At 43.1% G+C, this 24,471-nt stretch overlaps 1 protein-coding gene across 1 annotated transcript in view; it reads left to right on the top strand.

The window, feature by feature from the left end:
• Positions 1–24,471, top strand: part of acadl (acyl-CoA dehydrogenase long chain) — a 48,907-nt gene that overhangs the window by 10,126 nt on the left and 14,310 nt on the right. The window contains exons 3-6 of the mRNA XM_048598671.1: positions 300–331; positions 469–578; positions 15,844–15,957; positions 17,078–17,205. Of these exons, the coding sequence (XP_048454628.1) occupies positions 300–331; positions 469–578; positions 15,844–15,957; positions 17,078–17,205 (384 nt within the window). The remainder of the gene's footprint in view (positions 1–299; positions 332–468; positions 579–15,843; positions 15,958–17,077; positions 17,206–24,471) is intronic.

Below are 24,471 nucleotides of genomic sequence, written 5' to 3'. Positions count from 1 at the left end.
TCTGCAAAGTTCTCCTTACTAACATCAAAGTTGGGAAGACTGTCCCACAGGTTAATCATCTTGGGAAGGGTCACTGGACCCAAACCGTTAACTCTGACTTTTTTTTTCTTTGCAGATGCTGCCAGACCTCCTGAGCTTTTCCAGCAACTTCTGTTCTGGCATCATCTACCTTGTTGTGTAACACAAATACCATGCTCAGTGGGATAGACTCAACAAATCTAGCAGTGCACATCTATAAAGAGCTGTGGACCATCTGCAACATACAAATTGTGGCTGGATACAATTTTAATCTAATTCAGGCCCAGAGATCCCTCACTACCAGTACCATCAAGTTAGGAATCAACCCTGGTTCAAGGAGGCATGCTGGAGAGTCTGCCAGAAACTGCAGCAGGCATACAAAAAAGGGCACAAATCAAGAGTGCTGGATCTCACTCCGTATGCTGAATAAGTGCGACTCCAGAACCTAAGCTCAACATCATCCAAGTCAAACAGGCTGCTTGTTTCTTCTAAATTCCAACATTATCACCCCTCATCTTTCAATGAATATAAGCCTAACCCATTCAAGCTTTCTTCATAAGGTAAGTTCATTCCTGGGATGAAGAATTGAATTAATCTTTTTCTGAACTTCTTTTAAATCAACTATATGTTTTTCAAATAAGGAGACCAAAACTAAACAGTTATCTGTAGGTGATATAAGATAACAAGGTGTAGAGCTGGATGAACACAGCAGGCCAAGCAGCATCAGAGGAACAGGAAGGCTGATGTTTCGGGCCGAGACCCTTCTTCAGAAATGGGGGAGGGGAAGGGGGTTCTGAAATAAATACGGAGAGAGGGGGAGGCGGATAGAAGATGGATGGAGGAGAAGGTAGGTGGAGAGGAGACAGACAGGTCAAAGAGGCGGGGATGGAGCCAGTAAAGGTGAGTGTAGGTGGGGAGTTAGGTCAGTCCAGGGAGGATGGACAGGTCGAGGGGGTGGGATGAGGTTAGTAGGTAGGAGATGGGGGTGGGGCTTGAGGTGGGAGCAGGGGACAGGTTAGGGAGGTGGGGACAAGCTGGGCTGGTTTTGGGATGCGATTGGGGGAGGGGAGATTTTGAAGCTTGTGAAGTCCACATTGATACCATTGGGCTGCAGGGTTCCCAAGCGGAATATGAGGTGCTGTTCTTGCAACTTTCAGGTGGCATCGTTGTGGCACTGCAGGAGGCCCAGGATGGACATGTCGTCTAAGGAATGGAAGGGGGAGTTGAAATGGTTCGCGACTGGGAGGTGCAGTTGTTTAGTTGGGGTTGGAGCAAAGGGAGCGGAGGGCTGCACGTTCTGTGGGGGAGAGGTTGAGGCGATTGATGTCACGCCCTCCGCTCCAACCCCAACCTCACCATAAAACCCACGGACAAAGGAGGCACCGTTGTAGTATGGCGGACTGACCTCTACATCGCCGAGGCCAGGCGCCAACTCTCCGACACCACCACCTCCCACCCCCTTGATCATGACCTCACCCCCGACCACCAAACCATCATCTCCCAGACCATCCACAACCTCATCACCTCAGGTGACCTCCCACCCACAGCCTCCAACCTCATCGTTCCCCAACCCAGCACCACCCACTTCTATCTCCTTCCCAAAATCCACAAACCTGACTGCCCTGGTTGAACCATTGTCTCCGCCTGCTCCTGCCCCACCGAACTTATCTCCACGAAACCCGACTCCATTTTCTCCCCCTTGGACCAGGAACTCCCTACCTATGTCCGTAACACCACCCATGCCCTCCACCTCCTCCAATTCCAATTCCCTGGTCCCCAACACCTCATCTTTACCATGGACGTCCAGTCCCTCTACACCTGCATTCCCCATGCAGATGGCCTAGAGGCCCTCCGCTTCTTCCTGTCCCGCAGGCCCGGCCAGTCCCCCTCCACTGACACCCTCATCCGCTTAGCCGAACTCGTCCTCACCCTCAACAACTTCTCTTTCGATTCCTCCCACTTCCTACAGACAAAGGGGGTGGCCATGTGTACCCGCATGGGCCCAAGCTATGCCTGCCTCTTTGTAGGTTATGTGGAACAATCCCTCTTCCGTAGCTACACTGGTCCTAAACCCCATCTCTTCCTCCGTTACATTGATGACAGTATCGGCGCCGCCTCGTGCTCCCACGAGGAGCTCGAACAGTTTATCCACTTCACCAACACCTTCCACCCCAACCTTAAGTTCACCTGGACCATCTCTGATACCTCTGTCTTCTTCCTGGATGTCTCTGTTTCCATCTCTGGCAACCACCTGGAAACCGACATCCATTTCAAGCCCACCGACTCCCACAGCTACCTATAATACACCTCCTCCCACCCACCTTCCTGCAAAAATGCCATCCCCTATTCCCAATGCCTTCGCCTCCGCCGCATCTGCTCCCAGGATGAGACATTCCACTCCCGTACATCTCACATGTCCTCGTTTTTCAAGGACCGCAACCTCCCCCCTCCTCGGTGGTCGAGAACGCCCTCGACCGTGTCTCCCGCATTTCCCGCAACTCATCCCTCACACCCCCTCCCCGCAATAACAACCAAAACAGAATCCCCCTCGTTCTCACATACCAACCCACCAACTTCCGGATCCAACGCATCATCGTCCGACACTTCCGCCATCTGCAATCCGACCCCACCACCAAAGGTATTTTTCCCTCCCCACCCTTATCTGCTTTCCGGAGGAACCACTCTCTCCGTGACTCCCTTGTCCGCTCCACACTCCCCTCCAGCCCCACCACACCTGGCACTTTTCCCTGCAACCGCAGGAAGTGCTACACCTGCCCCTACACCTATCCCCTCGCCCCCATCCCAGGCCCCAAGAAGACTTTCCACATCAAGCAGATGTTCACCTGCACATCTGCTAATATGGTATACTGTACCTGCTGTTCCCGTTGTGGCCTCCTCTACATCGGGGAAACCAAGCGGAGGCTTGGGGACCGCTTTGCAGAACACTTATGCTCGGTTCGCACTAAACAACTGCACTTCCTGGTTGCGAACCATTTCAACTCCCCCTCCCATTCCTCAGACGACATGTCCATTCTGGGCCTCCTGCAGTGCCACAATGATGCCACCCGAAGGTTGCAAGAACAGCACCTTATATTTTGCTTGGGAACCCTGCAGCCCAATGGTATCAATGTGGACTTCACAAGCTTCAAAATCTCCCCTCCCCCAACCGCATCCCAAAACCAGCCCAGCTTGTCCCCGCCTCCCTAACCTGTCCCTTCCTCCCACCTCAAGCCCCACCCCCATCTCCTACCTACTACCGCCCCCTTGACCTGTCCGTCCTCCCTGGACTGACCTATCTCCTCCCTAACTCCCCACCTACCCTCACCTTTACTGGCTCCATCCCCGCCTCTTTGACCTGTCTGTCTCCTCTCCACCTATTTTCTCCTCTATCCATCTTCTATCTGCCTCCCCCTCTCTCCATATTTATTTCAGATCCCCCTTCCCCTCCCCCATTTCTGAAGAAGGGTCTCGGCCTGAAACGTCAGCCTTCCTGTTCCTCTGATACTGCTTGGCCTGCTGTGTTCATCCAGCTGTATACCTTGTTATCTCAGGTTCTCCAGCACCTGCAGTTCCTACTATCTCTGTAGGTGGTATGATTGGAATATATTAGATCTTGAGGGGTCTACATAGGGTGAATACCCAGAGGATTTTTTTCTCTTTTAGGGGTGAGTAAAACTAGGGGATATATTTTAAAAATAAGTGTTTTTTTTCTGATACAGCTTATTAGAATGTGCAGTTAGGTGGATTGGCCATGCTAAAATGTCTGAGTGCCTATGGATGTGCAGCCTAGGTGGACTAGCCTTTGTGATTTCTGGCTTATAGGGAGCTGGGTCTGGATGGGATGCTCTTCAGAGGGTTAGTGCAGACTTGATGGGCTGAATGGCCTCCACACTGAAGGGATTCTATAATCTGATCCTGGGATCTTGATAGTGTATTATACATGAGGTCTTCTTCTCTGGTGTGATGGTAATTGTTTCAAATTCATCCCACCCTATCACCTCTTGATTTTAAATGATCTTTCCTACTTTTCTAAGTATTCTACCATGAACACACACATATACTTAATCAAAGCCTCTGCTATTTTAAATTTTCCAAACTGTCTCTCTAGAGGATCAACATGACTGTTAGTTGCCCTAGCATTTAAATACTTGTAGAAGCACTTCTTATCTGTTTTTTATATTACTAGCTGCCTTTCTTTCACCACTCTGCTTTGTATCTCTTTATTATAGCATCAGAAACAGACCCTTCAATCCAACCAGTCTATGCCGAACATACTCCTAGACTAAACTAGTCCCACCTGTCTGTTCCTGGCCAGTATCTCTCCAAACCTTTCCTATTCCTATCTAAGTGTCTTTTAAATGTTGTGACTGTGCCCGCACCACCACTTCCTCAGGAAGTTCATTCCACACGCGAACCACCGTCTGTGTTTTAATAAAAAAAGTTTGCCCCTCATGTCTTTTTTAAAAATATGCCCCTAGTCTTTAAAGTAATTCTTTACTGATTCTTAAGGTCTGTCTAATCTATCATTAATTTTTGCAGATTTGTACATTCTTTCAATTTAATAGTCTCCTTAACTTATTTAGTCACTGCTGATGCATCCTTCTCGAAGAGTCATATTTTAGCACTGCATAAATCTTTTGAGTTATTAAGTATTTCCTTAAAAATCTGCCACTGTAACCCTCTTCTTATATTTTAACCTAGTTTCTCAGTTCATCTTACCTGGCACTGCCTTCATACTCTCATAGTTACCTTTATTTAGGTTTAAAGCACTCATTATGGATCCACACTTTTTTCTCTTTTCAACCTGAACATGAAGTTTTATCATGCTGTGATCATTGTAGCCTAGAGACTTCTTTACCATGAGGTTACTGATTAACCCTGTCATATTGCTTATTATCAGAAGGTTATTGATTAATCCTGAGTTATTGCACATGACTAGTTCTAACAAAGTCTACTCTCCGGTTTGCTCTTGAATGTATTATTCTAAGAAATTATCCTGGAGAAACTCACTTTCCTGGTTCCCTTTGCCAATCCTTTCCCCCAAACTATACCACGGTTAAAATTATACATGATTATTGCAGTATATTTCATATTGTCTCATTTATTTTCTTCCTGTGTGCTGTGCCCAATAGTAAAACCACCATAGGGAGCTTATAAACTACGCCCACAGTAACCTATTATCTTGGCTATTTTTTTATCTGTACCCAAATTGATATGACATTTTGGTCACTTCTCAGTATTGAACTAATGCCATTCTTAATTAACAGAGCTGCATCACTGCCTTTTTCATAGCTTTTTGTCATTTTGATAAGTCAAATACCACTCAACATTCAGATCCAAGCCTTTGCTACCTTTCAACCATACCTCTGTAATGCATATTCAGGTAATAAATATTTAACTAGATATAACACAGTGTGGAGCTGGAGGAGCACAGCAGGCCAGCCAGCATCAGAGGAGCAGGAAAGTTGACATTTCAGGTCGGGACCCTTCTTAGTTGTTACTATCTCTTTTTATATTTGTGATAAATATAAATAAATATTTATATTTATTTGTCTTAACAATCACCCCTTTTATTAGAAGTTCTGTGTGCATTCTGCTTGAACTCTGATTTTAATCATTGTTATAATCTCTGGCCATAGCTGTTTATGCGTTCTTACATTTGTATGTTCCATCCCTTCTTGTATGAACTCTGTTAATCATTGGCTAAATTGTTATGTTGTTCTATTATTTTGTTTCCCTTTGCTTTATCCCATCTCCCTGAACCTCATCCTCCCTCTCTTGCATGCTATTTCATTTGAAATCACCTCATGTGCCCCATCTTTGCTAGTTGTTCACTAGAACACTGGTCACAGAAAGGTGAAGATGCCAGGAATCAAAATCCAATTCCTACACATCAATATTTGAGCCACATGTTCGCCTCTCTAGTTTTGTTTAACTCTTGCCCGTTTGTTGCTGAAGTAACAATGTAGAGGTTATTACCTTTGAACTTCTGCCTTGTAATTTAACACTTAACCCTCTAGCTGCTCATACTCCCTCAGCAGAATCCTTTTCCTAGTTTCACCTATATGATTGATACCAATGTGGACCACAAACCTTGTGCAGTTTATATCAATGACTTACATGAAAGAAAGGCAGGCTATCTAAATTTTCAGGTGATGTGAAGATAGATAGGAAAGCATTTTGTGAAGAGGATTTAAGAATGGAAACAGGTGAGTGAGTGGGCAAAAATCTGGTAATGAAGTATAATGTGGGAAATGTGAAGTTGTTCATTTTCACAGGAAGAATAAAAAGCAGAATATTGCTAAAACAGAATGACTGACTGCAGAATTCTAATTTGCAGAGGGATTTAGGTGTTCTGGTGCTCAAAATATTAATATGCAGATGGAGGAAGTAATTTTAAAAAATAATGAATGTTATCCTTAATTACAGTAGGAGTTAAATATACAAGTAAAGATGCTGTGCATCATTTATAAAGGGCAGTGATGAGATCACACCTCAAACTGTGCATAGTTTTTGTCTCCTTTCAAGGAAGGATCTAACTGCATTGGAGGTGAGTCAGAGGAGGTTTGCTAGACTGATGTCTAGAATTAATGGGTTGTCTTATGAGGATAGGCTGGACAGGCTGGGCTTGTTTTCACTGGAGTTTAAGAATGAGGAGTGACGTGATCAAAGTGTATTAGATCCTGAATGGTCTTGACAAGCTGGACATGGAAAGGATGTTTTCTCTTGTGTGTCAGTCCAGAATTCGGGAGCACCTATTTAGGACCAGACAAGGAAAAATAGAGTCATTGAGATGTACAGCACGGAAAGCATGTAAGGCTTCGGTTTAACTCGTCCATGCCGATCAGATATCCTAACTAAATCTAGTCCCATTTGCCCCATTACCTTCTCTAAATCCTTCCTATTCATGTATCCACGCAGATGCCTTTTAAATGTTGTAATTGGACCAGCCTCCACCACTTCCTCTGGTAGTTCATTCCGTACATGCACCACCCTCTACATGGAAAGGGTTGCCCCTTAGATCCCTTTTAAATCTTTCCCCTCTCAACTTAAACCTATGCCCTCTAGTTTTGGACTCCCTGCCCCAGGGAAGAGACTTTGTCTTGTTTATCTGATCCATGCCCCTCATGATTTTATAAAACTCTGAGGCCACCCCTCAGCCTCTGACGTTCCAGGGAAAATTGCCCCGACCTATTTCAGCCTGTTCCTATAGCTCAAACCCTCCAACCCTGGCTACATCCTTGTAAATCTTTTCTGAACCCTTTCAACTTTCACAACATCCTTCCTATAGCAGGGAAACCAGAATTACACACTGTTTTACAAAAGTGGCCTACCCAATGTCCTCTAGAGCCGCAACATGACCTCCCAACTCCTATATTCCATGCACTGATCAATAAAGGCAAGCATACCAAACACCACCTTCACAATCCTGTTTACCTGCAGCTCCACTTTCAATGAACTATGGTCTCTTTGCTCAGCGACACTTCCCAGAGCTTACCATTAAGTGTACAAGTCCTTCCCTGATTTGCCTCTCCAAAATGCACACCTCCCATTTATCTGAATTTGACTCCATCCGTCACTCCTTGACCCAATGGCCCATCTGATCAAGATCCTGTTGTACTCTGAGGTAACCTTTGCTGTACACTACACCTCCAATTTTGGTGTCATCTGCAAACTTACTAATGTTTTCTGTCAGAAGGTTGTGTGACTTTGGAATGCTTTGCCTTGAGGAAATTGGGGTAATTCAGTATTTTTAAGACAGAAGTGGAGAGATTCTTGTTAGGAAGGGAAATCAAAGATGATCGTGGATAGGCGGGAATGTGGAATTTGAATCATAAGCAGATCGGCCATGACCTTATTAAATGGCAGAGCAGGCTGGAGGGGTTAAATAGCCTACTTTTGCTCCTAATTCTTATGTATGCTCATATGACCACCAGATCCTCTATTATGGGCTGCAGAAAAAAAAATATGTCCCAAGCACTGGCATTGGAAATGTGATGTATTCATTAACTACTACTAATTAACTATTCTAAAATAGTAACATCCCATATACAAAGGCAAATTCAATATAATAGATTATCTGATGTGCAATTCTAGCAGCAGGAAGATAACCCCTAGCTATAACAGAGAGAGGAATAAGAGCTTCTATATCCAGCTTCAAGACCCGAATAACTGCTGAAAGCTGAAACTAAAAACCCTGCTTCTATGAGAGCTTGATTCCACCCATTCAGGCTGCTTCTTTCATTCCAACTCTTTTTTTAAAAAAAAAAAAAGCCTCACAAGCTGTTCTGAATAATTCTGAGTAAGGGTCACTGGACCCGAAACATAAACTCTGATTTCTCTTCACGTATGCTGCCAGACCTGCTTTTCCAGCAACTTATGTTTTTGATTTTGATTTACAGCATCCATACTTCTTTTGGTTTTTATGTAACAGTATTATAATTGCATAAAGGTGGGAGGAGCTGACCAGAGTTGATTGGAAGGGGAACCTACCAAGGAAGATGGTGGAGCAGCAATGGCAGGGGTTTCCAGGGGAATTTTGAGAAGGTGGATAAATCGCCCTGACCGGATGGATTACACCCAGGGTTCTGAAAGCGATAGAGATAGATTGTGGAGACATTGGTGGTGAACTTTCGGCAACCACTGGAGTCAGGGAGGGTCGTAGAGGACTGGAAAATGGCCAGTGAACCATCCCAGTTAAAGAAGGGAGGGAGGCAGAAGATGGGAAACTACAGGCCGGTTAGCCTGACCTCAGTCATTGGTAAAATTTTATAGTCCATTACTAAGGATACGTTTGCAGAATACTTGCAAGTGCATGGTTAGCACAGCTTCATTAAGGGGAAATCATGCCTGACAGATCTGTTTGAATTCTCTGAGGAGGTAATGAGCAACTTAGACAAAGGAGAGCCAGTGGACGGGATCTATTTCAATTTCCAGAACAGCCCATGGTGTTAGGGGGAAGGAACTGGCATGGATACAGGATTGACTGACTGACAGAAGGCAGAGAGTGGGGTTAAAGGGGTCTTTTTCAGAATGGCAGATGCTGACTACTGGAGTTCCACAGGGGTCCATGTTGGGATCAAAGATTATAGGGTGTTGGCAGGACAACGGGATTGAGAAACATATCAGCCATGACTGAATGGCGGTGTGACTCAATATGCTGAATAGCCTAATTATGCTCTGATATTTTATGGTCTTAGATTCCATAATCTCAGTTAAAGGTCATTTTGTTTTCCATGTTCAGTTGGCAGGGCTGTACTTGATTCTTTTATGGCAAACCTCTGTATTTAATCAGTATTACCTTTTTTAGTTGATCCCTGTCCTTGAGACTGATTAAGAAATTGTTAACACAGCTTACTTATTCCTTAACATAGATTCATTAAACTCCTTTTCCATAGCTTTGTGGTTCTGGAGATTTCTCCTCCTGACTTCTTTTCTCCTGCTCCATTTCTTCTGGAGTTTATTAAATTGCAATGTTGTTCCTATAAGGCAGAATTAGGAAGGCCAAAAGGAGCCATGGAATGTCTTTAGCAAATAGGGTCAAGGAGAATCCCAAGGCTTTTTATGCATATATTAGAAGAAAGAGGGAAGCAAGTGAAAGAGTAGGCCCCCTCAAGGACAAAAGAGCGAAGTTATGCGTGGAGCTACAGGAAGTGGGACAGATCCTTAATAAATACTTTATATCGGTATTCACCGAGGAGAAGGACATGACTGATATTGAGATCAGGGATGAGTGTGTGAATACTCTAGAGAGTGTCAATGTATTAAAGGAGGAAGTTTTGGGTATTCTAAATTGCATTAAGGTAGACAGGTCTCCAGGGCCAGATGGGATCTATCCCAGGTTACTGCGAGAGGCAAGGGAAGAAATAGCTGGGGCATTAGCAGATATCTTCACATCTTCCTTGACCACAGGTAAGGTGCCAGAGGACTGGAGATTAGCCAATGTTGTTCCCTTGTTTAAGAAAGGAAGCAGGGATAATCCACGAAATTATAGGTCGGTGATTCTGACATCTACGGTGGGGAAGCTCTTGCAGAAGATACTGAGGGATAGGATGTATGCATATTTGGAAGAAAATGGACTAGTTAGCAACAGGCAGCATGGTTTCATACAGGGAAGGTCATGTCTCACCAACCTGATTGAATTTTTTTGAAGAAGTGACAAAGATAATTGATGAGGGAAGAGCTGTGGATGTAGTTTATGTAGACTTTAGTAAGGTATTTGATAAAGTCCCACGTGGCAGACTGGTACAACAACTAAAATCAGTTAGGATTTGGGGTCGTTGGCTCGATGGATACAAAACTGGCTTGGTCATAGAAGACAGAGGGTAGCGGTGGAAGGGTGTTTTTCAGAATGGAGACCGGTAACTACTGGTGTTCCACAGGGATCAGTCTTAGGTCCTCTGTTGTTTGTAGTATATGTAAATGATCTGGAGGAAAATGTGGGTGGTCTGATGAGTAAGTTTGCAGATGGTATGAATATTAGTGGAGTTGCTGATAGTGCTGATGATTGTGAAAGGATACAACAGGATATAGATAGATTGGTGACTTGGGCACAGAAATGGCAGACGGAGTTTAATCCAGCCAAATGCGAGGTGATGCATTTTGGAGGATCAAATTTAAGCGTGAATTGTGCTGTTAATGGCAGAACCCCTGGGAAAATTAACATACAGACAGATCTGGGCGTGCAGGTCCATAGTTCCCTAAAAGTGGCAACACAGGTGGCCAAAGTGATTAAGAAGACATATGGCATGCTTGCCTTCATCGGCCGAGGCATGGAGTACAAGAGTTGGTAAAATGTGTTGCATCTATATAAAACCCTTGTTAGGCCGCATTTGGAGTATTTTGTGCAGTTTTGGTTGCCACATTACCAAGAGGATATGGAAGCTTTGGAAAGAGTGCAGAGAAGGTTCACCAGGATGTTGCCCAATCTCGAGGGCATTGGTTATGAGGAAAGGTTAAAAAGACTAGGACTGTTTTCACTGGAAAGATGGCGACTGAGAGGAGACTTGATAGAGGTCTACAAAATTATGAGAGGCATAGATAGGGTGGATAGTCAGAGGCCTTTTCCCAGGATTGAAGTTTCAATTACAAGGGGGGCACAGGTTCAAGGTGAGAGGGCAAAAGTTTAAGGGAGATGTGCAAGGAAAGTTTTTCACACAAAGAGTGATAGGAGCCTGGAATGCACTGCCAGAGGAGGTCGTGGAAGCAGACACATTGGCGACATTTAAGAGGCATCTGGATGGTTACATGAATAGGGAGGGAATAGAGAGATATGGACCGAATAAAGGCAGAAGGTTTGTTTTTTAGTTTAGTTAGTGCATGATGATTGGCACAGGCTTGGAGGACTGAAGGGCCTGTTCCTGTGCCATACTTCTCTTTTGTTCTTTGGTCTATGTTCTATAAACTTTTTTCTACCTGAATAATCTGCACTGATCTGAAAGAAACTTGCACACTCTCTGACCATCTGGAAGGTTCACTCTTTCTAAAGCAAAACTATTCTGCCTCTATCTTTCTGTATCAAAGGACACCTTGATGCTAAATAACAGCCCAATTCTTCTGCCCTTGTTTTTCTAAAGTACTGAACTAATCACCTCAAGGTTTTTGTTTTATAAGAAAGGACCTAATTTAAATGTATATAAACACATTTCCAGTCTCTCAACACCACTATCAGAACTCAGAAATGAAACTAAGTTCTTTCCCTTATTGACACACACAATATAGAAGTACAAATGAAACTTAAATCAGTATATGGTTTTATCCACATTATAACCCATTACATGAACTTCATTAGAATACTACAGTAATCCAAATTCAGAATGCTTTCAAGAATGAACCTGCGCTTTGGGACCCTGTAATTTTAAATCTCTGTCATACTCTCAGCTTGACTTTTCCATCCCAAATATTTCTATTTTTTAACAAAAAAAATTTGTATTACTGACTCAAGTAGTCACACTCATCTTTAGCAGGAAGTCATAGGTTTAAGTAGCAGCAGTACCTGACTGTATAATATGGTCTGACACTCTGTACCGAGGTTTGGCAGCCTCTCAGCCATTATGTTGTGTTCAGTTCTAATCATCAGACTTCTGAAGGTCCTTGTGAAACTCCACAAAGATAAATCCAACAGTTTCAGCATTGTGGGGGAGGGGTTTGGGTTTAGTTACAAAGTTAGGTTAGAAAGGGTAAGATTGTTGTTCATGGAGCATGGGAAATTGGGTGGGATTTGATAGATTATGACACGTTTAGGCAACGTAAATAATAATAAACTCTTAATAGCTTATAGAACAAAGATGATGGGATACAGATATAAGATGTTGGCAAGGAAAGCAGGAGAATGTAAGGAGCACAATGTATGGTTATGACCTGGAACAAACAGCCAATGTGGATGGATGCAGAAACGACAAATGATTTCAAAAGGATTACAACAGGAAGGAAATAAAGCTGTAGTAACTGAGCTAGGGAGTGGGACTGACTGTAAACTACTCTATGACTCAACAATTCATGCGCGGTCATATGGTGAGGCCTTTGATGTCTGGTAAAAGAGATATTTGCAAAAGCCAAACAAATTTCTAAAAAATTTCCATCAGAGAGAGAACCCTGCAAGTACAGCTGTCAGACTGCTGCAGTCAGATAGCAGCCAAACAATTAATTATATTCAACTCGTCCATGCCGACCAGATATCCTAAATAAATCTAGTCCCATTTGCCAGCATTTGGCCCATATCCCTCTTAAACCCTTCCTCTTCATATACCCATCCAAATGCCTTTTAAATGTTGTAATTTACCAGCCTCCTCCACCACCTTTGGCAGTTCATTCCATACAGACACCACTCTGTGTGGAAAAAGTTGCCCCCGAGGTCCCTTTTAAATTTTTCCCCTCTCACCTTAAATCTCTGCCTTCTAGTTTTGGACTTCCTACCCTGGGCAAAAGACCTTGACAGTTCACCTTATCCATGCCCTTCACAATTTTATAAACTTCAAAAGGTCACTCCATAGCCTCCGACGTTCCAGGGAAAATAGCTGCAGCCTATTCAGCCTTTCTCTGTAGCTCAAGCTCTCCAACTATGGCAACATCCTTGTAAATCTTTTCTGAATCCTTTCAAGTTTCACAAGGGAGACAAGAATTGAACGCTGTATTCCAAAAGTGACCTAATCGATGCCCTGTACTGCTGCAACATGACCTCCCAACTCCTATACTCAATGCACTGACCAATAAAGGCAAGTGTACTAAATGCCTTCTTCACTATCCTGTCTACCTGGGACTCCACTTTCAAGGAACTATGAATCTGCACCCCAAGGTCTCTTTGTTTGGCTATGCTCCCCAGGACCTTATCACTAGGTGTATAAGTCCTGCCTTGACTTGCCCTACCAAAATGCAGCACCTCACATTATCTAAATTAAACTCCATCTGCCAATCCTCAGCCCATTTGCCCATCTGATCAAGGTCACGTTGTACTCTGAGATAACCTTCTTCACTGTCTACTACACCACCAATTTTGGTGTCATCTGCAAATTTCCTAACCACACTCCCATATTCATATCCAAATCATTTATATAAATGAGGTAGTCTTTTTAGTCAGAGGGTTATGAAGTTTTGGAATTCTCTATACAGAAGGCCATGGAGGCTGCGTCTTCTAGTATGTTTAGAGATTGATAGTTTTTTTCATTACAGGGTTGTAGGGATGAGGTGGGTAAAAAGCATTGGAGTGTTGATCAGCCATGATCATTTTAATTGACCTACATTTTTATGGTAGTTCATAAAGAACCTGCAACCTCTTCTGTTTATTGACCGCACCAACTGCTGTTCATTTCCTCTTTCTCTCTTTACGTTTTTGCTCGAACGATATATCAGAAATGTACCATGGGTCTACCATTGTCCAGTGATTCACCCTCCAGTAAGAGTTGACATGCTCAGTATTAGTCAGTCAGTTTATCATCTGAATTGTGAAGTACAAGTCTCTGGCATCTATGGAAAGAGGTGGACTTGTCTGAAGAAGTTACCAAGCTTGACACTGAGAAAATACAGGCAAAATTGCAAAGCAAGGAAAGTGATGGAAAAGAACAATTGAAGCACCTTTAAATGACCATCATTTGCAACACTTTTTAAAATACAGCATAGATTTGGACTTCTGCATTGTCCAGTTTTAGATGATCTTAGAACAAAGAACAAAGAAAATTACAGCACAGGAACAGGCCCTTCGGCCCTCCAAGCCTGCGCCGATCCAGATCCTCTGTCTAAGCCTGTTGCCTATTTTTCAAGGAACTGTATCCCTCTGCTCCCTGCCCATTCATGTATCTGTCCAGATACATCTTAAATGATGCTATCGTGCCTGCCTCTACCATCTCCACTGGCAACGCGTTCCAGGCACCGGCCACCCTCTGCGTAAAGAACTTTCCATGCATATCTCCCTTAAACTTTTCCCCTCTCACCTTGAAATCGTGACCCCTAGTAATTGAGTCCGCCACTCTGGGGAAAAAGCTTCTTGCTATCCACCCTGTCTATATCTCTCGTGATTTTGTAGACCTCAATCAGGTCCCCCCTCAACCTCTGTCTTTCTAATGTAAATAATCCTAATCTACTCAACCTCTCTTCATAGCTAGCGCCCTCCATACTAGGCAACATCCTGGTGAACCTCCTCTGCACCCTCTCCAAAGCATCCACATCCTTTAGGTAATGTGGTGACCAGAACTGTACGCAGTATTCCAAATGTGGTCGAACCAAAGTCCTATACAACTGTAACATAACCTGCCAAATCTTGTACTCAATACCCCATCCGATGAATGAAAGCATGCAGTATGCCTTCTTGACCACTCTATCCACCTGCGTTGCCACCTTCAGGGTACAATGGACCACGCATCTTGGTATAACCTGCCATGAAATTTATGTTTCCCAAATGCACAAAAGAGTATAATTTGACCTATGCTGCCTATGTTGAAGTGTTCTGCTTATAAGATGTAATTAAGATAGAATCTATTTTAGAGATCTGCAGCACAGGCAAAAAAGGCCATTCGGCCCATTGCGTCTGCACTAGTCAAAAATAACCACCTATTCTAATCATATTTTCCACACTTGGCCAAAACCTTGTGCACTTGAAATGGCAAGGAATATATTTAAATACTTAAGTGTTATGAGGATTTCTGCCTCTACCAACCTTGGAGAGTTCTAAATTTCCACCACCTTCTGAGTGAAAATGTTTTTCCCCACATTTTCTCTAAACCTTCTGCCCCTTCTCTTAAACGTATGCCACTGGTCAATGATCCCTCCATCAAGTGAAAAATTTCTTTCCGAGTACCCTATGTCCCCATAATTTTATACATCTCAGCCATGTCCCTCTCAGTCTTCTCTGCTCTAAGAAAAGCAACCCAGTCTGCCCAACCTCTCTTCAGAATTGAAACCTGGCAACATCCTGGTATTTCACCTCTTCTCCCTCTCCAGTGCTATCCCAGGATGGCACACAATATTCTGGTTGTGGCCTGGCCTTTTATCCATCTGTCCAGATACCTTAAGGGACCAGTATACATGCACACCAACGTCCCTCTGATCCTTGGTACTTCCCAGGATCCTATTGTTAATCATGTATTCCCTTGTCTTGTTTGTCCTGCCCAAATGCATCACCTCACATTTATCCAGATTAAATTCCATTTGCCACTCATCAGCCATCTAACCAGCTCATCTATATCCTTCTATAATCTAAGATTATCCTCGTAACTATTTATCCCCCCACTGATTTCTTTTTGTATCATCTGCGATGGATGGTTGACTTAATATGGTGAATTCTATTGCATTTTATTCTTGTCTGAAATAAAGTGTAACTCCGTGTGTTTAAAGGAACGATTGCTGATTGCAGACATGGCTCTTGCAAACTGTGAATTCATGTTTGAGGAAACTAGAAAGTATGTGAGACAGAGAAAGGCTTTTGGAAAAACTGTTGCTGATTTGCAGGTGAGTTTATATTCTATGACATTCAAGAAAATCAGTCAACTAAATTTAATGTTCACTTCTGGAAGAGATAATAAGATTGTATGAAATTAAAAGTTTGGTGAATGAACAGAATTTGACAAACTGGTTAGTTTGCAGCAATTGACATTGAATTTGACGAATTCTTAACAATAATGTTGTGAAAGAGATTGGTTCTTACATTTGTGAAAACTTTCCATTAAAATGATAAACCTTTTTCTTTGCTCAGAAATGGGATGTGGATTTCCACATGGTATCTATTTCTGGAATTATTGTGTTTCTTTTAATCCTTCTTCATCAAGGGTTTTGAGTAGTTACATAGTTGCCAGAAACACTTCAATAATTTATTCAAATAATCAATCTTTATGTGTGAACTTTGACAATGAATATTTGCTCACTGTTCCATCTCTATGGGCAGTATCGCTGTGATCGGTCTTGTACAAAATCTTGATGGACTTTCTAGCCTTGAACTTTGTTTGGAAATGGGACCACCAATTATTCCCATTGTTCCTATTCTGTTGCCCTTTGTGCCCGGCATGAACTGGAAGATAAATCTAGGACCTTGTAGTGTATGTGACTTTTGTGGATTTTTAATTTCCTTTGGAAAATGATTGTGATAGACTTCAATCTGACACTAACACAAAAGCTCTGAATGATCAAGAGGAATGGGGCCAAAAAGGCCTTTTGAGATAGATAATCAACTTTGATCATATTGAATGATAGAACAAGTTCAGTATGCCAAATGGCTTGCTCAAGCTTATTTTTTGATCTTTTATAAGCAAGGAGTTGATCTAACAAATTGAAATGTCATTGTCAAGGCAATTCAAGCATTCCACCACAATTAACTTTGGAGGGGAGGATAAAGCATAATGAAATAAAAATTTAGTTCTTGTCAGCTAACTAAAGATTGCTTTTTATTTGCTTTCTGTTTGATGAGCAATTTTTAAAATTAAGTGAAACAGCTGTTGTTGACACTTAAGATAATCTTTAATTTATCTGAAATCTTACGATGAAGTATTAGAAATGCTGTTACCAATTTGCTATCTAATCATGAGACAATGCTCTGGAAATTATGGTAAGGGGTTCTTCTTCCTTTCACTTGTAGACTGTGCAGCATAAACTGGCAGAAATAAAGACACAGACTTGTGTGGGGAGAGCATTCGTTGACAGCTGTCTGCAGTTGCATAAAGAACGACGACTGGATTCAGCTACGGCTTCCATGGCCAAATACTGGTATTTGTGCTGCATTGATTTCTATGTGTACTTCAGTCGAGTTCTTCAGTAGTATAAAGGCTTAATGCTGTCATTAGTTCACTCCAGTAAAAATATTAAGGCTTGTTACTTTAATTTTCAGGGTATGCTGCTATTAGTACTTCAGTACTGAGTTATGATACTGTGAACATTTGATGGAACTACTCCATCCCTGCTAGAATTTTTGCCACGAGTATTGGTAAATAAGAAAAAAATTGATTTTGATGTTTACATTGCATAATCATAGGGAGTCCCAAGGCTTTTCACAACAAATGAAGTATTTTTGAAGTGTAGGCACTGTTGTAATGTAGGGAAAGTTTCTGTATAGAAATGTTTATTCCATGTCCACTTGAACTCTGTATGAACAGTGAGGGGTAAAATTTCTTTTGCAAATTTTGACCTTGAGAACTTGGCTTCTAACAGGAGGTTATTTTGAGTTAGGCGATTAGAATTTTGTGACTAGTGGTGTGAGGTGTTAAATGTTCTGTGCTGAATCCTCACCACAGTCCATCATATTGTATGAGCTCACTGGATTCTCAGTTTCCATAAGGTAGATTTGCTGCCACCATCCTCCTTTTAGGATCTACAGGGCCTGCTTTGTCTACTGTTGTAGAGGAAAACCATGAGTAGCCTAAAGAGAAAGGGGTCTTGAATTAAACAAGATGCAGTTTATTGCATGATAGCAATCAGATACATGTTACATTGGTATCATATACATTGTTACTATAGTATGAGGAGACCTAGATGGTAGAACTATCTCCTTAAAGATTCAGATCTGTTTCCCAAACCCATGATGTTATGACTTTATCACATTGAGTGGAGATTAATGGACTGCTCAGCATTAGACCTTTCAGAACCAAATACCTTATGCAACAGTAAAGTGGTGTTGTGACCCTGATAGGAAGAGTATGCTGATCGTCAAGCACCACCGATTCACAATCTGCCATAAGTGTATAAATAACTGAATCACTAAGACAAGTAATTGACATGACTTTTTACTGTTGTCCAGGACAAAACAAACTCTAACGAAGTTTATCAATTAAACAAGAAGACAAACCTTACTTATTACAAACAAGCTTATCATTTTTAACAAGTGGCAAAACAGATTATTAACTGTGCAAACTTAAGCTATAACCCCTTTAAATCCAAACACTGATACACTCATTCATAAACAAGACAGACAAGACAGTTTTCCAGAAATATAATAGGTGGAAACATAGGTAAAAAGGAAAAACATTCTGTGTAAGTAGAGTCCAAATAACAAGGATGGAATGTCATGACTTTTTCAAAGTCCTTTTGATTTTTGGTGATGATTTCACATTGTTATTGATCGTAGAAGCTCCTCAATTCAGCTTCTGGTCAGTTGGACCTAGGACTTTGCATGAGTTAGAAGTTCTTCCTTTCGGGGTCTTTGTATGCAAGTTTTCCTCCACTCTGAGGTTGTGACCTGTATTAGCTTACAACCTTTCTGGAGGTATGAGTGGAACTGCCCCCTCTCAGTTCTGTGACAAACTGCAACTTACCTATCCAAAATTTGTTGCTAGGTTTTTCAGCCCAAAAGCATTTGTTGCTGTCTTGACTACCAGAAGTATCAAATCCAGGTGCTCCAAAAGTGTAACCAATAAGTGAACATCTGTAGATTTACTTTTAACATTTGAGTTGTTTTAAAAACAACTGGTTCATTCTCTGCAACACAGCAGTGCCAAAACTTCCATTTTCTTTCCAATTTATATTCTGAACGAATATATGTAGTCCTTATGGTGGTTATGTTAGTAGTATGTAAAATCACTGGACTGATAATCCAACAGGGAACATGGGTTCAAATCCCACCATGTCAGCTGGAAAAACTTAAAATTGAATTGATAATTCTGGAATGTAAAGTTTCACACAACAGGGCTGCCAATGAAAACATTGTTTGTTGTCATAAACAACCAAACGGAGAAGAAAAACCTGCCATCCTCACCTGCTCTGCCGTACATATGACTACAGACCTAGAGTGATGTGATTGATTCTTAACTTCCTCTGAAATAGCCTAACAAGACATTCAGTGATGTTAAACTTCAACAAAGTAAAAAATGAATGAAACTGCACATATTACCCAGCCTCAATCCAGGGACTGGAAACAACTGAGGCAAAGCCACTCCTGCAGACCCTGTAAAGTCCTTCTTGCTAACATATTCAGGGCTACATGCTAGTCAAGGAGCTGCCTGATAGTGATATATGTGGAATCACACCCTACAGATGGGAATTGTTAAAGACACTATCTACCACCATCACTCCTGGTATGTCCTGTTCATTGGCAGCACAATGGTATATAGTCATAAAGGAGTTGATTTGGGGCCCCTCAACATTGAATACAGACCCCATGAATGTAAAGTTTTATGGCTTCTGGTCAAACGTGGGCAAGGAGGTTTTTTTTTTAACTTCAGTTGTGCGACATGAGTGTCACTGGCTAGATAACATTTATTGTCCATCCTTATGTATGCAGTGGTGAGCTGCCTTCTTGAACCACTGCAGTCCACGTGCTGTCAGTTGATTGACAATGCTGTTAGGGAGGGATTTCCAGGATTTTGACACATTGTCAGTTTAGGAATGGCAATATATTTCCAAGTCAGGATGGTGAATGGCTTGGAGGGGAACTTCAGGTGTTGGTGTCCTATGTATCTACTGCCCTTGACCTTCCAAACGGAACTAAGTGGATGGGTTTGGAAGGTGCTGTTTCAGCATCTTGGGAAATTTCTGCAGTGCAACTTGTAGCTCTCACAGCTGTTACTGACTTTCAGTGGTGGAAGACATGGGTATTGGTGCCAGTCAAGCAGGTTGCTTTGACAACACTTCTTGAGTGTTGGTAGAGCTACATTTCATAGAATTATAGAATTCCTACAGTGCGGAAACAGGTCCTTAGGCCCAACAAGTCCACACTGACCGTCAGAGCATCCCACCCAGACCCATCCCCCTATAACCCACCTAATCTACACATCCCTGAACACTAAGAGCAATTTAGCATGGCCAATCCACCTAGCCTGCGCATCTTTGGACTGTGGGAGGAAACCGGAGCACCCGGAGGAAACCCATGCAGACACGGGGAGAATGTACAGACTCCACACAGACAGTCACCCGAGGGTAGAATCGAACCCAGGTCTCTGGTGCTGAGAGGCAGCAGTGCTAACCACTGAGCCACCGTGCTGCTCTGAGCTTCCAGTTGCCTGCCATTTTAACACACCATCCTGTTCCTTGGCCAACATCTTTGCTGCAGTGTTCCAGTAAGCTCAATGCAAGCTGGAAGAACAACACCTCATTTTCCGGAGACCTCCAGCTCTCTGGACTCAATATCGTGTTCAATCATTTTGGGGCCTAAATTCTCCATTGTCCTAGCCCCCTACCCTACACACCAGACGATATTATCACATAGTCTGCCATTACACACTATCTATTGTTAGTTACTAACAGCCCCATTAACAGCTATTCACCCTCCTAGCCAGATCGTTATCAACTGCTTTGTCTATCCAACTGTTCTTCTCTCTCTTCGGATTGTATTTCAGAACAATCTGTAATCTCATGGCCTGGCATATCTCCCACTCAACCATTACCAACAAACCAGGGGATCAACCCTGGTTCAATGGAGAGTGCTGGAGGGCACGCCAGGAGCAACACTAGGCATACCTGAAGATGAGGTATCAACCTGGTGAAGCCACCAAGCAGGACTACTTGCACGCCAAACAGGGAAAGCAGCAAATAATAGTCTAAGCTAAGCGATCCCACAACCAGAGGATCAGATCTAAGCTCTACAGACCTGCCACATCCAGTCGTGAATGGTGGTGGTCAATTAAACAACTCATTGGAGGAGGAGGCTCCATAAATATCCCCATCCTTAATGATAGAAGAGCCCAGCACATCAGTGCAAAGGATGAGGCTGAAGCATTCGCAGCAATCTTCAGCCAGAAATGCTGAGTGGATGATCCATCTCGGCCTCCTCCAGTGGTCCCAGCATTACAGATACCAGTCTTCAGCCAATTCAGTTCATGCCACGTGATATCAAGAGATGGTTGGAGACACTGGATACTGCAAAGGCTACGGGACTTGACGACATTCTGGCAATAGTAATGAAGACTTGTGCTCCAGAACTTGCCGCTCCCCTAGCCAGGCTGTTCCAGTACAGTTACAAACACTGGTATCTACCTGACAATATGGAAAATTGCCCAAGTATGTCCTGTACACAAAAAGCAGGACAAATCCAACCTGGCTAATAACTGCCCTGTCAGTTTCCTCTCAATCTTCAGTGAAGTGATGGAAGGTATCATCAACAGTGCTATCAAGCAGCACCTGCTCAGAAATGACCTGTTTGGTGATGCCAGGGCCACTCAGCTCCTGACCTCATTACAGCCTTGGTTCAAACATGGACAAAAGAGCTGAATTCCAGAGATGAGATGAGAGTGACAGCCCTTGATATCAAGGCTGCATTCGACAGAGTGTGGCATCAAGGAGCCTTGGCAAAACTGGATTCAATGGGTATCGGGGGCAACTCTGCAGTGGGCGGAGTCATACCTGACACACCGGCTAATAGACGTGGTTGTTGGAGGTCAATCATCTCAGCTCCAGGACATCTCTGCAGGAGTTCCTCAGGGTAGAGTCCTAGGCCCAACCATCTTCAGCTGCTTCATCAATGACCTTCCCTCCATTATAAGGTCAGAAGTAGGAATGTTCGCAGATGATTGCACAATGTTCAGCACCATTCGTGACTTCTCAGATACTGAAGCAGTCCATGTTCAAATGCAACAAGATCTGGACAATATCCAGACTTGGGCTGACAATTGGCAAGTGACATTTGCGCCACACTAATGCCAGACTATGACCATCACCAATAAGAGACAATCTAACCACCACCCCTTGACATTCAATGGAGTTGTTATCACTATCAACATCCTGGGGGTTATCATTGACCAGAAACTCAACTAGACTCACCACATTAATACAGCGGCTGCAAGAGTAGGCCAGAAGCTAGGAATACTGCGGCAAGTAATTTACCTCCTGCCTTATCAAAGCCTGTCCGCCATCTACAAGGCACAAAGCAGAAGTGTGATGGAGTACTCCTCACTTGCCTAAATGAGTGCAGCCCGACAATACTGAAGAAGCTTGACACCATCCAGGACAAAGCAGCCCACTTGATTGGCATTACATCAACAAGCATTCACTCCCTCCACCACCAACGCTCAGTAGCAGCAGTGTGTACATCTACAAGATGCATTGCAGAAATTCATGGTGGCTCAGTGGTTAGCACTACTACCTCATCGCGCCAGCAACCTGGGTTCGATTTCACCCTTGGGTGACTGTCTGTGTGGCGTTTGCACATTCTCCCCGTGATTGCATGGGTTTCCTCCAGGTCCTCCGGTTTCCTCCCACAGTCCAGAGATGTGCAGGCTAGGTGGATTGTGCGTGCTAAATTGTCCATAGTGTTCAGGGATGTGTAGATTAGGTGGGTTACAGGGGGATGGGTCTGGGTGGGATGTTCTGGGAGTCTGTATGAACTTGTTGGGCCGAAGGGCCTGTTTCCACACTGTAGGGATTTTATGATCTATTCTGTGATCCTCAGACAGCACCTTCCAAACCCATGACCACTTCCATCTAGAAGGACAAGGGCATCAGACATATGGGAACACCACCACCTCCAGGTTCCCCTCCAAGTCACTCAGCATCCTGACTTGGAAATATATCACCGCTCCTTCACTGTTGCTGGGTCAAAATCCTGGAATTCCCTCCCTAATAGCATTGTGGATCTACCCACAGCAGGAGGACTGCAGTGGTTCAAGAAGACAGCTCACCACCACCTTCTCAAGGGCAACTAGGGATGGGCAAGAAATGCTGGCCAGCCAGCGATGCCCACATCCCAGAAATGAATAGCGAGGAAAAAATATCCTTTATCCTATCATTTACTCCCTACCCCATCCCCCTCCCTATTTTCTGCCTATAAACTGATGTTTTCCCAGCTACCATCAGTTCTGAGGAAGGGTCACCGGATCCGAAATGTTAACTGATTTTTTTCTTCACAGATGCTGCCAGACCTGCTGAGCTTTTCTGGCAACTTCTGTTTTTGTTCCTGATTTACAGCATCTGCATTTTTTTTCAGTTTTTATTTGGCTAGGTTAGAATTGTTTTTGCTGGTGTTCAGAGGGATGAGGGGGGATCTCATAGAGAGTTATAAAATTCTAATAGGACTCTACAGGGTGCAGGGAGGATGTTCCCAGTGGTGGGTGTGTCCAGAACCAGGGGTCACAGTTTGAAGATTCGTGGTAGACCATTTAAGGTGGAAATGAGACATTTCTTCACCCAAAGAATGGTGAGCCTGTGGAATTCATTACCACAGGAAGTAGTTAATGCCAAAACACTGAAAGTATTCAAGAGGCAGCTAGATATAGCACTTGGGGCGAATGGGATCAAAGGTTATGGGGAGAAAGCAGGATTCGGCAAATGAGTTGAATGGATGATCAGCCGTGATCATGATGAAGGGCCAAATGGCCTCCTCCTGCTCCTATCTTCAATGTTTCTATGTAAATGGGCTATATCAATTTAAAGTAACGCCCTTTGGAATGAAAAATGCACCAGCCACTTTTGAAAGTCTTATGAACAGTTGTTGCAGGATTGACTAATTGTGCTGTCTATATAGATAACTTAGTAATCTTCAGTTATTCATGGAATGATCACATGGAGCATTTGACAGAGCTCTTTGAGAGACTATGGAAAGCAAAGTTGGTCATAAACTTGGCAAAAACAGAATTTGTGAAGGTGGAAGTGACATTCTTAGGGCACAACGTTGGATACAGACAGATGACATTGAGGAATATGAAGACAAAGGCCATCAAGGAATTTTCAAGACCATTCTTAAAGAAGGAAGTGCTAGAATTTTTAGGGCTGAGCAGATTTTACTGGAAATTTGTACCGAACTGTAGTAACACCATTGACGGATTTGTTAAAAAAAACATGAAATTTCAATGGACAGAATAATGCCAGGAGGCATTTGAGAATTTAAAAGCAGTGTTAACCACTGCACCAGTTTTAGCCACACCAAATATTTTGAAACAATTCAATGTCGCCACCGATGCAAGGATGTAGGTGTTGGAGATAGTAGGAACTGCAGATGCTGGAGAATCTGAGATAACAAGGTGTAGAGCTGGATGAACACAGCAGGCCAAGCAGCATCCGAGGACCAGGAAGGCTGACGTTTCGGGCCTAGACCCTTCTTCAGTTTTCTTC

The sequence above is a fragment of the Rhincodon typus genome, chromosome 7 (assembly GCF_021869965.1).
Source record: "Rhincodon typus isolate 14 chromosome 7, sRhiTyp1.1, whole genome shotgun sequence".
Lineage (NCBI taxonomy): Eukaryota > Metazoa > Chordata > Chondrichthyes > Orectolobiformes > Rhincodontidae > Rhincodon > Rhincodon typus.
The sequence above is the reverse complement of the archived record's forward strand: the minus strand, read 5'-3'. Positions and strand labels throughout refer to the sequence as shown.